Below are 13,433 nucleotides of genomic sequence, written 5' to 3'. Positions count from 1 at the left end.
AAATACTACACGTAATGCCGCGTGTTTTCTAATAATTATTATCGTCATTTCTCTATCGACACCTAATGGTGCATAGGACATGCATTGTCACGTTAATCGTAAAGTATCTATATCATATTTGTTACATGGAAGGTAAAGTAATAAGTCTTACGCTTACCAGTCCAGGGACAGTGCAATATTGCAGTGTTGAATCACCATTAAAATCAATACTTCTCGTCTATTCTGTCAGAAATCAAACCCGGAACCTGAAGAACAGTAAACAAATACGCCAACCACACTACGAGGCCGACTTATCCCCCCTCGATTTTATTTTTCAGGATTTTTACCTGAGAGTAGCCATTGAGTCGGCTCGTCCAGAATCACAGTTAGTCTATTTCACACAGAACTGTATTCTTCATTCGTCTGCACACGGTATAATAATAAAGAATTATTGCTTTATAAATTATCTAACACAAGGCTGCTTAAATTATTATTTTTCCATTTACCTATATTTCATGTTATACTTTTTTTTAAATATTATAGTTTATATTTTTATATGATTAAATATGCTTTCACTTTTGATTGCAATTTGTTCTAACTTATTCATTGCTTTCAAATATATATATTTTAATAGAAAAAATAAATGTTTGCGTTCTATGATTTACCCAAATATTTCAATTAGATATTAATTTCAATTTCAATTTTAATAAGTAAATAACTCTCATTTAAAAATAGTCAAAACATTTTAGTTCAAACGTTTTTTTATGGAATCATGCTTTTATTTTTAAGAATAACATTTCAGTTGAAATATTTTATTTATTTTTGTTTAATAAAATAAATATTGGCGTTCTTATGATTTACCCAAATATTTAATTTTGTGGGCCATTTTCAACGAAATGTAAATAACTCACTATTAGAAAATGGGAATCAAGTTTGGGTAGAGTAGGATTCGAACCACGGACCTTTATTCCGTGAGTCTGAGACACTAGCCACAAGACCACAACCCGATTTATACTACTTTTTTTTTGTGAAATTTTAATGTTAATATTGGCCATTCAACGGCAGTTGACGGACGTCTTTCTTTTCAACGCTCTACATTTTGATGCATTATTTTTTTATTTATAACAACACATATTTATTTAGAATACAAACATATCTGGAGATCAGATGATTATACACAGAAACTATGAAAAAAAAGTCTATAAAAATAGTAAGGCATGCCATCTAATAACATGTATTTACATAATTGCGATAAAATAAAGCGACGACGGTTTAAATTGTATGAAAAATAAAATGGTAATGTAACAATGTTATCCAAATAAATTGAAATAAAAGAAATAGAAACAAAACAAGGAGATAGTGTGGAGGAAAAAAAAGGAAAGTGATGAGGAGTGGCGGAGGATGAATGAAGGAAAGTAGGAGTAAGAAATTGCATTTGATTTGATGATGAGAAATAAAGAGCAAAGAAAGAAGAAAAAAAAAAGATAAAACGTATATTCTTTGTTATTCTGAATCAAGCTTGATAGATTTTTTACGTACCTATTATATGATGTGTTAAATATATCTAGACAATTAAAATTCTTGTTAAATGTTTCAAACATATATTTAAATTTAAATTAATTTATTTAATATGTTTTATACATTACAAAAATATATTCAAGGCATACACAACACGAAGAAAATAAAAATAAGCGGTACAATTTAAATCTAATAAAATGGTATAAGTAAAAGGAGGCTTTCCTCTCTGAACTTTCTTTCAGTAACGCTAAGATGTTGGTATCCGAAGAGATACAGTTGTGTAAAGACCTCTTCCTACTGGCATTACCATTGGCAGGCTGGTTCTGCAAGCAGGAAGATAAAACAGCTTAAGCCGCCTACGGCTAAGGTAGTCATTAGGAACATAAAGAAAAATACTCTCCATTACACTTAAGTTGATCGTAATATCACAGATCAATCGGAAAAGATACATATTTCTTAATTTCTCCAAACTACTGTTGCCAAGCATTCCCAGTACGAAGTTTGAAGGATACAATCACGGATGGTATCTGTACTCCCATAAATAGAGATGCATCAGAAATTTCTTCTGAACCATCTTCTTGTTCCAACTATGTTCCTTATTACACAATGTAAACAATAAAAACAGTATCAATGTCATGTGTTTTTGGTGAATAGTTTGAATTGAAATACGTCTTATTTTAAAAGAATTAAAACAAAAGTCTCGTGGAATTCGAATAGAGAGTTGTCTTGAAACAGGATAGTGCGAATAAAAAGCAACATACACGCAATTACACAAAAGCTAACAGCGCATATCTCGTAACCGCATTTAACCCAAAATGCAACAAACTAATATGGCAACGTTTTATTCGCAAAATAAAAAATACAAAGCCGTTTTGGCCGGAGTCGCTAGCAACAGCCGCAGCCGGCTGCAAAGTTTGGTCATTACGCCCCGTCCCCAGAGAGTAGAACCTAATGGATCATTAGCATTAGCAACGTGAATCATGATGAAATGTGAATAGCATTAATAAAAACGGTAACTTAAGTTGCTAAATTAAACAATTTATAAATGTTATTAAATCATCCTCATCATCATTCCCTTTCATAAGGCATTGGTACACCAATTGCAGCGTGTCCTTATAGTTTTTGTTACATACAGGTAAGATGATCAGTCTTACGCTTCATGTACCAGTTTAGGGACTTTGAAATATTCTAGTGTAAAAACATATTTTTTTATTCCGTTTGTTAATAGATAGAAATTAATATCCTCGTGGTCGAATGGCCAGCGCGTTTGCTTACCACGCAAGAGGTCTCGGGTTCGATTCCTGACATGAGTGGTCACAGAAATATAGAGCTTAAAAAAAAACAACACAATTTTTTTTAATGTATTACTTTTAAGGACATATTTTATAAAGGAAAAAACGAGTTTTGAATAAATAGGTTGATTTTTTTTCTGAGATTTAGATATGAACTATAAAATTTAAAACTAACTTTTTTTTTTTTCAAATTTGGAAAAATGACTTTTGGATGTTTACTCCTCAAATATCTATGTTTTTAAGAAAAAAGTCATATTATTATGTTCCAATATACAGGGTGTTCTTTAAACCCTGTCACATCCGAAACCATAATGATCAGTATGGGCAAGAAGACATATTAGCATATTAAAAAAAATATTTAGAACAAAGAAAAATTTTAAAAGTAAAATATTAAAAAACACAAATGGTTGCTTACTTCTGCAGGGGAGAAGTGTGGGGAGCACGGCGCAGTATCAGATACTACCCTCCTCCTCCTCGTTTCTCCCCTGCAGAAGTGAGCAATCATTTGCTTTTTTTGAAATTTTATTCGTTCTAGAAAATTATTTTAATTTGCCAATATGTCTTCTTGCTCATACTGATCAACGTGGTTTCGGATGTGACAGGGTTTAATGAACATCCTGTATATATGTATCCAACTGATGTATTTCTTGCAATTTTTTTTTTTTTTCTTTTACTATGTTTTGTTTTTTAATGCAGTGATTTGAAATAGCGTTTTACATACTATGCTATTTGGTTAGCACGCTATTATGATTGTTTTTCTACTAGAGAGTTTTGAGAGCACGGTTTTAGGACTGTTTACACATAGAAGTACAAAGGTGCATTTTCGTACATCACACGTGTATTTTTAAGCAGCATTTAAAAATAAATTACGCTCAGTTTAACGTGGCGTAAAACTAACATTCATGTTTGTTGACGGAGATGAGAGTTAATTATGAAGCTGCTTAAGATATTTAATCGATAGGGTATTTTTACAAATCGAGAATAAAATACGCTCAGTTCAACGTGGTGTCATGTTTGTTGACGGAGGTGAGAGAGGTGTTAATTATGAAACTGTTTGGGATATTTAATCAAATGTGAATTCGCACAATTCTCGAAAAACGTTGAAAATATATTGAACATTCATAGCGGATTTTCACGATTCTAATGACATAAGTATCAATGCGCAAAAATATTCATTGATAATTTTCAGACAGGGTAAGAGAACATTTTAGAGAAGGGAATATGGAAGTCTAGGTATTTACAGAGCTTGTGACTTGTCATTGGCTGGTTAAGGAAGCCACTTTACACACTGTGTAACATTCACCATTTTGTCTATGTTTGAACATACATAGTTCTTCGATTCTTCCATTTGTTAATTTTAGTGAAGTTAAAGAGCTGAAACCTTTACTGTTGTGAAGAGATTCATCCCACTGAATTATTTCACATACTAGGCAACGCCTGAAAACGATTTCCAAATGGTTTTGAGTGGCCATAGGTCACAATAACCAAAACGCCCGTATGTATTATTTATGTTATACCGAAAATAAATTATTTTTTCAATTAATTCATTGAATTATTAAATTAATTCAATTAGTAATCATTCGATCATTAAATTTATTCTATTGTTTTCATATCTATCGACGCTCTTGAAAAGAATATACAATATGCAGGAGACTGCTGCGAGACATTGCATAGATTTATACCTTATACATATTAAAAAAAACAAATGGTTGCGTACTTCTGCAGGAGAGAAGTTAGGGGGGCGCCGCCTCGCAGTTTTCGGTATATCGGACTCCCCCCTCCCTCTCTTCGTTTCTCCCCTGCAGAAGTAAGCAACCATTTGTTTTTTTAAATATGTTATTTTTGTTAATTTTATTCGTTCTAAAAAAGTAATTAAATGTGCCAATATGTTATCTTGCTCATACTGATCATCGTGGTTTCGGATGTGACAGGGTTTAAAGAACACCCTGTATAGTACTATTGAACGTGTTGTCCAGATGTTTATTCAAATTAAAAATTTTATTTTAATTTTTAGTATGCTTTAAAAATAGGAATGCTTCTACTTTCTATTATGTTGAACCCCAACTCAACACAGGGCTTTTGGCCTCGTAGAGTAAGGGGCACGTTATTATTATTTTTTTGTAATATGTATTTTTATATGAATAAATAATAAAAAGTATATATGTATACATATATATATATATATATATATATATATATATATATATATATGTATACATGTATATTTATACGGAGATATCCTGAATCAGGTAGAAGAATTTGTGTACCTGGGAAGTATGTTTACTAGGGACGGAAAGGCCGATAAAGATATTGAAAGGAGGGTGAGTGCCGGGAACAGGGTGAACGGTGCACTAAAATCTACTTTGGCAAACAAATGTTTATCGCAGGAGGCTAAACTAGCAGTTCACAACGGAGTTCTAGTTCCAACTCTAATGTATGGGAGCGAAGTATGGAATTGGAAAAATAATGATGAAAGTAGGTTGAATGCTGTCGAAATGCGATCCCTCAGGCGAATGTGTGGTAAAACGATGTATGATAGGTGCACAAATGTCGAGATCCGTGAAGTGTGTAAGGCTGAGACATGCATTATTGACAGAATCAAGAAAGGGGTGCTGCGTTGGTTTGGCGAATGGACAGCGAAAGAATGACTAAAAGGATCTACGATGCAAATGTTGATGGATGCAGAAAACGAGGAAGACCGAGAAAGACATGGCACGATCAAGTCCATCAAATACTTGAAGATGGACATGTCAAAAGTAGGAATAATCGGCGTGCGTGCATAAGAAGATGTATGAATGTAGAGGAAGCGAGGTCTGTATGCCAAGATAGAGTGTTATGGCGTTCTATCCTCTCTGCCTACCCCTACGGGGAAACGGCGTGATGGTTTGTTGTTGTTGTTGTATATTTTTTATTATTTATTCATATAAAAATACATATATATATATATATATATATATAAATTAAGCAATAAAAAGGTGTCATTACGCTTCCGATGTCATCTCACGTTTCATGATACATGTTATCTCAGTTCAGATTAGTAATTCTGTTTTGAAATTACCCGCAAAGCTGAATTTCTCGTGTAAGTTGATTCCGTGAAAAGTTTACAAGAAAGTTCGTACTTATCTGAAACTAATTTCACAATATTGGTTTCAGGAAAAGGCTTGCAACTCTATTTTTACACCCCGCGAAACGGAACTCGGAAAGTTTGAATTGAAGGGTTTTATTATTCAAGGATTTATGCACCTGTGCACTCTGCAAAGGAGAACAGTTTGCACAAAAACTTGAAGAAACACAATCATGTTTCTTTGTTGCAATATATTTCTCATGATCACACCTTTGTGAAATCCTGCTTTGTCTACAAACATTTATACATACTCAAAATATTGTTGATGAACTAACAGGCCCCAAAAAGTCTAATTTTTTTAAGTATTTTCAGACGTTGCAATGTAGGTAAAATAATTCAGCCAAAAATTCTCACCCGCATTAAAAAAAGGTTTCAACTCCGTAACTTCAAAATCAACAAATAAATGAGTTGAGGAGATGACGATGTTTAAACAAAGGCAGAATGGTGAATGTTACACAGTGTGTAAAGTGACCTCTTAAACCTGCCATCGACAGGTCATCAGCCATGTAAATGCCTAGACTTCCAAATCCCTATTTTAAATATGTTTTTCCAGTCTGTCGCAATAAATTTCAAAATATCGAAAGATTTGGCACAAGATCTTAGACCATTTTTGACCCTTGTAATGCGAGCTTTAAGTTGATACCAATAGTTATCGTTCATATCGTTCATATCTATATCGACCATCGACATGCAAGTCGTAAAATAGTAACAATGTAACGCTCTAATATCGCGTATCGCTATCGGCCTCCGATGGTTCGGCCTATATAAGTCGTAAATAATTCTCATAAAACGAGCAATATAGCTCTATGATTGACAAATATTACACCATTAAAGAAACGACAAAAGGATTTTATGATATTGTAATGGTAAAGCGTATTAATATGTATTTAATAACAATAAACTTTAATGGGAACCCATGAAATAATAATAATTACGTTAATCAATATACCTAATACAGAATGTATTTATTTAGTTCAATTATATTACATCATATTGTTCTGTATCATCTGTTTATAATTTGCACTATGCATCCTTTTTTATTTATTTATTTGAGATATAAGTCCCAACTTTATGGGACCAAAGTCCTTGTCGAGTTGGGACAAATACTGAACTTAAAGTGTTTAAGTTTGTTTAAGTAGTTTTAAAATATCAATACTCGATAAAAAAACTTTTTTGTTTCAGAAAGACAAAAGTGTTTCTTATAGTGTTTTTTCTCATCACTTAATGTTGACAAGAAACAAGCATTTATAATATCAGATCCAGGGTCTACAGTACTCTACAGTAAGAGAATTACAGACAAAGAAGTGATAAAGTTCTCCTGTACAAAACACTTAAAACTCTGCCAGTTTGAGGATTACTGTGGCTTTGCATAATTTTAAAACAATTAAATAATAATAATTTCAAAATTCCTTTCAAACATAACCATAAATAGCGCTTCACGTATTATGATGGTTTAGTAGTACCAAAAATGCGTTATAAGTATGGAAATAGAACGCTTAATTACTTAGTACCTTATATTTTTAATTTATTGCCAAAAGAACTAAAATTTAACACACAAAGTAACAAGAGCAAAATAAGAAAGTGGCTTCTCGATTAAAAGTTTATATATGAATAGTTATTGAACTAGCTTATGTATACATATTTTTTATTTTATTTATTTTCGTTCTTTAATTTAAAAAAAATAATTATTTGTATCTATATTACTAATCTTTCCGACTTCTAATCATAGGTATCTGTATATTCATTGTTTCATAAATTTTCGTAATATTATATAAGTTAGTATTAATATCAATCTCCACCAACAAGACACAGAAAGTGGCTTGGTGGGATTTTAGTTACTGTAAAAATCTTTTTATAAAAAATAAAAATGTTGAAAGCGTAAAAATGTATACTTATGTAAAAAAATAAAAATTAAAAAAATCATTTTAATACTCCTTGCATTCTTAACTGCTCGATATTCAAACATCCTGACTTACCTAGAAACTGCGAGTATTTTTTTTGAATGCTTGCCAAGCAGCATTTTCTGGATTGAATAGTATTTCAAACTTTACATCATACATAAATGGTCGTATTTGTGAACCCACAATATTCCTTCTTTAATTTTTGCATCACTAATTTAAGGAAAGTTCTGTTTGAGGTACATGAAATCCGGAGTATTAAAACAGGATAAAAAACTGCATTATTACCTATTGATCAGTAGCGTGCCTAGGGTTTACGAGTAAGGCAAGCCCATATATATATTTTTAATTCACATGTGGTGTAATTTCCTGACGGCCTTATAGTATAGTGGTCAGCGCATTACCATGCAAAAGGTCTCGGGTTCGATTCCCGACATGGTTGATTTGAAATATTTATTTAAAAATGTGTTTTTACACTAGAATGTGTAATAGTCCTGTCATAGTGGACTGGTACTTGAAGCGTAAGACTGATGATCTTACCTTCATGTAGCAAAAATGATCAAGATACACTGCGATTGCAGTGCTCTATGCACCATTAGTTGCGGAAAAGGAATGATGATGAATTCACTTGTGTGAAAACATGATGTATGCTTTCTTCACTACAGTTGTACAGTCTACAAAGCATCAAAAAGGTATATTATGACAAATAACAATATTTTTTTAAAATATGCATAGGATAATCTTTCTGAGTTTGTTTAAATAAATGAAATAAAGAAAACACATTTTTTTTTTTTTAATAGTCATTTCTCAGATATCAACCATTACCAATAAGTAACATTAATAAAATATCGCATGCGTAGAGTTCAATAATAGTCATCGAAACCCATAGATACATAAGTTTAATAAAGATAAATTATAATTGATATAGAATATTGGAAAAGGAAAAGGAAAGTAGATAGGCAAATAAAAAAGAAACGTCGGCCATCTCCGAATTCTTTTTATATATGACGTTTGCACAAAATTAAGTTAACTATCATAAATCTTAACCAGTACGGGTTTTTAATCAATTAAGATAAAAATAACCGTTTAAAATTATCGAATTCCGTAAAAAAAAAGCATAATAAACAAACGTAAAGTTTGATCGATACGAAATACAAAAGGCGCTCTCTGCCAACTTTACCTTAAAGAAGCTGGCTTCAGATTCCCATATAAAACCCAACATATACAGACAAACATTTTATGAGTTTACTGTTTGCATCACATGCGAATTGCACCGCGAAATAAGCCCCATAAGAACCCCACGTGCGTGAGCGAGATAAAAAGACATAGTGTCGTTCGCGCACGCGGATCTCATACGGTTCGGATCTCGGGATGCAAACAGTACTTACGTCGAACAGATCGCTAATTCTCAATTGGCGCGAAATTTAAACAACGAAATGAATTATTTTTAAGCGTTTGGTCCAAATTTGGTAATTTTGAAATAAAATTAATAGGCAAGCCCGGCTTATGGGCTTCTATGGAAATACCGCCACTGCTATTGATACTCGTGAGACAAAAATTATATTGACCAGTTGAGTGATATTATTGAGAAACTTCGCTGGTCTGTCTTTCAACCTTATCTTTAATATTATTTAATCACTTTTGACTATAACAAAATACAACAGGGATGGAGAATACCTTAAATAAGGGAATATGGACATTTAGGCATTTACAGGGCTTATGACCTGTCATTGGCTGGTTTAAGTGGTCACTTTACACACTGTGTAACATTCACCATTCTGCCTATGTTTGAACATCCGTATTTCTTCATTTCTTCCATTTGTTGATTTTAGTGAAGTTAAAGAGCTTTTGACTATGTTCCTATAAAATAAATAACTCGTTTAATTCTAAATAACTGTAATTAAATAGTATTAAAACGGGATAATCTAATGTTAAATAATGTATTTATTTAAACAATATACATACAAAAATAATTTCAAAAACATACCATTGTTATAAAATCCAGACGCTTTCTAATGACACTATTATGAATGTTTGTTTTTAACAAAAATCATCGCTATCCCCCGAAACGATGCGATAGACCCAGCATCCCTAATGTCTTTTGGCAACTCATTCAACATCTTAAGTCCTTTATGATACAGATTGTTTTGATTTCCCTGGATTCTTGTTTTGGGGAGTCTGAAATCTTCACCTAGCCTCGTAGGATAGCGATGAATTTCATTATTTCGCTGAACATCACAAAACTCGTATTCGGGCAATAATTTATTATTTTATTTAAATATTAACACTTAAGTATTAAAAATGAGCTCTTTGCTTTACCGAAAGGATGTTCAGTACCGTCACTGAATATTGTCCTCATTCCCCTATTCTGAGCTTTCTGTAAAACATTATATTAATTTTCAGCGCCCAGGAAAAGAACACTAGAACAATAATTGAAATGCGGCCAAACAATTGCTTTAAAAAATAGATTACTTGTATTTAAAATGAGATTTTTTCTTGTCCTATTTAAATCCAACCTTTTAAAAATTTTTGTTGTTGGTATATTCAAAATGTGATGCAAAATTTTAGCTTATTATCTATATATTAAATAATAAATATTGTATTTATTTTCCTTCATCTATATTTTCCCCGTGAATGTTTAATTTATTGCATCTTTAATTTTTTTATTGCTTACTATCATGAATTTACTTTTAGGAACATTACCATACCATTGAGGCGACTAGTGGAGTCCCGCAAGGATCCCATTTGGGTCCGATACTTTTTAATACTTTTTAACATTTTTATCAACGATATTGTTGACATATTTAATGGTGTCGAAGTTTTGTTGTTTGCTGACGACATGAAAATTTTTAGAGTAATTAACACTATTGATGATTGTATTACTATCCAACATAACTTAAATAAACTATTTTCGTGGTGCTCAACAAATAAACTCCAACTAAATGTAAAGAAATGCCAAATCATGAGATTTCACAGGACTAAGTTTCCAATAATGTTTAATTATTCTATTGGCAATTCTGAACTTGTATCCGTTTCCGAAATACGTGATTTAGGTGTTATTTTCGATACCAAATTATCATTTATTGGTCACATTAATAGCATTAGTAATAGATCTCTAAGAATGTTGGGTTTCATTATCAGAACCACTAAATATTTCAAAGATATTGGTGCACTTAAAATAATGTACACGTCACTTGTAAGAAGCATTTTGGAGTACAACTCTACAATCTGGGCTCCTCATTATTCTAGGCACCAATATTGTATTGAAAAGGTCCAAAATAAGTTTTTACGATTTATAAATTTTAAATTAGGTATTAGTATTGAATTTTTAAATTATGATTTGTTACTGTTTATTTTGAAATTATTAAGACTAAGTGACAGGAGAATAATAACTGATTTATTAAATTTATATAAAATAATCCATTCCATGTTTGACACCCCTGCACTTTTATCACTAATTAGTTTTAATGTACCGAAAAGGACAACTCGGCAAACCTACCAATACTGTGGCAACAATACTTCTACATCATATGGTAAAAATGCAGTCATCAATAGACTTCACTATCTAGGCAATAAGTACCAGGACATTGGTGACTCATTTCACATGAAATTTATTACATATAGAACGGCTCTTCTTCTTTATTTTATTGGTAATAGTTCTAGGTAACTATTTGTTACTTTTATTAAAAATTTGTTTTTGTTTTTTTTTCTTTTTTCGTTTCTTTTCTTAATTAATTTATAAGTAAAAAATATTTCTCTTTATCATTTTTTTTACATCATTATATACTTTTATACATAAACATATACTATTTACCTAAATATTAGTTTTCAATAATAATACATATATATATATATATTTTTAATGTTATTCAAAATTTACTTCTTAGTTATTTTTTTAACTGGTTCAAAGTATCTCTAATACCAAATTATCTTTTTTTATCGATAATTCTATAACTGGTAATATTTTATTCTTTTATATAGTTTATATTTCTTAGACTTTCTAAATTAATAATATTGTTTTAAATGCTCTGTATTACTTATAACTATGTTTACATGTATGTATATTTAATTGTATTTGTAACTAATATGTAAAAGGCACTAAGTGCCGTTTATTTCAATAAAATAAAATAAAATTTAATTTTACCTCATTTTTTAAATATTAATACCAGTTCATATTCTGTTAGAAGGAATAATATGATAAAAAATGGTGGACTTACTTTGCGAATGAAATCACAATGTCCGCCTTGTCCGAGTTGATCTCTCTAAAGGTCAGTTTGGAGTTGTCTGACCACACCGAGAGGGCTCGAGAAAGTTCTGCTCTCACTCCACCAACATCCAGGTTCTGCGGTTTTCTCTGCAGGCTGAAAAAAATAACAAAAAAGCTATTTAAATACGTTTGACAGGATAAATTATACTAAACTTTTATTTTATCGTAGGGCACTTGCATTGGTACCTACTCTATATACAGCGAATCTTAAAAAAATGAAGGTAAAGTTAATAGTCATACGCTTCAAGTGTCAGTCCAGGAACAATGAAATATTTCTGAGGGGGATCCTTAAGCCCACCATCCACCCGCAGCTGTTATATAGTTCTGAGAGACTCTCTGTTAGCTGCGCATAGAGGAAAGTTATTATGAATATTCCTAAAGAATACACACTCCATGCAGATTAAGGAGAGGAAAAAGGATGTGTGGACAATAATATATATATAATATCAAAATATATATTTCCACAGACTATTTACACAAATAAACGTAAACAAATGAGGCCCTCGGTATCAAAGATGGCCAAACGCTAAAATAGTATCAAAAGCGGCCAACTGCATTACATTTTTACATCTTACATTTTTTTTTTGCACCACAACAGGCTAGAAGGCCTAATTACAGTGGTGAATTACATCACAGAGCACCCAGGCATGAGAAAAATCAAATTTTATTTTTTTGTGTTCTCACCGGGAATCGAACCCGGAACCTTCCGTGCGTGAATCAAGCGTCTTGACCACTACACCACGGAGGCCGCATATTTAATACTTAATAAAAAACGCGTTTCTTGTTATGTTATGGAGGTCATCACCATCATTAAAGTTGACAGGGCCGAACACCGTTTTGGCCCGCAACGCGTAACCCGATGCAACGTCAGCTCGGACAAGTAATTGAGCGTCGTGCAGCGAAAGAATATGCACATTTTATCTTGGCATTTCGTGTCGCCCGTCCACCAGCTCCTCGCCAGTGTTCGCTATTGTAAATTCCTTCTGTACAAAATTGTAAGGATGTAACTCGTGTGGATCTACTCAATAAATAACTTCAATTGTAATCCATCTTTCGCATTTAACCTCAAATCCATTCACGTGCACACATCCATACAATGTTAACCTTTTGGCCCTTTTCACACATGCCACGCCAATCCACCCGGCCCAGTAATTTTACCGGGTACATCCTACAAACGCATACAAAATGTGTCACCTTATGCAGGGTGTACCCGGAAAATTACCGGGCCGGGTGGATTGGCGGCGCATGTGTGAAATGGCCCGTAGATTAATTGTACCAAATATTATCAAATAAAAAATATTTTTTGTAATTATTTATATAAATAAGTGCTATTAGAGATTTTCGAAATTCAAAAA

General features: G+C 32.1%; 1 protein-coding gene across 1 annotated transcript in view; it reads right to left on the bottom strand.

The window, feature by feature from the left end:
- LOC148281996 (matrix metalloproteinase-2-like) overlaps positions 1-12,193 on the bottom strand; it is a gene marked incomplete at its 5' end in the record, with an annotated part of 51,806 nt that extends 39,613 nt beyond the window's left edge. Inside the window, one exon of the mRNA XM_088225764.1 lies at positions 12,029-12,193. Within this exon, the coding sequence (XP_088081890.1) occupies positions 12,029-12,193 (165 nt within the window). The remainder of the gene's footprint in view (positions 1-12,028) is intronic.
- Between the last annotated feature and the right edge of the window lie 1,240 nt (positions 12,194-13,433).

This window comes from Micrasema longulum, unplaced genomic scaffold, assembly GCF_059751315.1.
Source record: "Micrasema longulum isolate JH-2025_06_02 unplaced genomic scaffold, ASM5975131v1 h1tg000384l, whole genome shotgun sequence".
NCBI classification, from domain to species: Eukaryota; Metazoa; Arthropoda; class Insecta; order Trichoptera; family Brachycentridae; genus Micrasema; species Micrasema longulum.
Note: the sequence above shows the minus strand (reverse complement) of the source record. Positions and strands in the feature narration are given on the sequence as shown.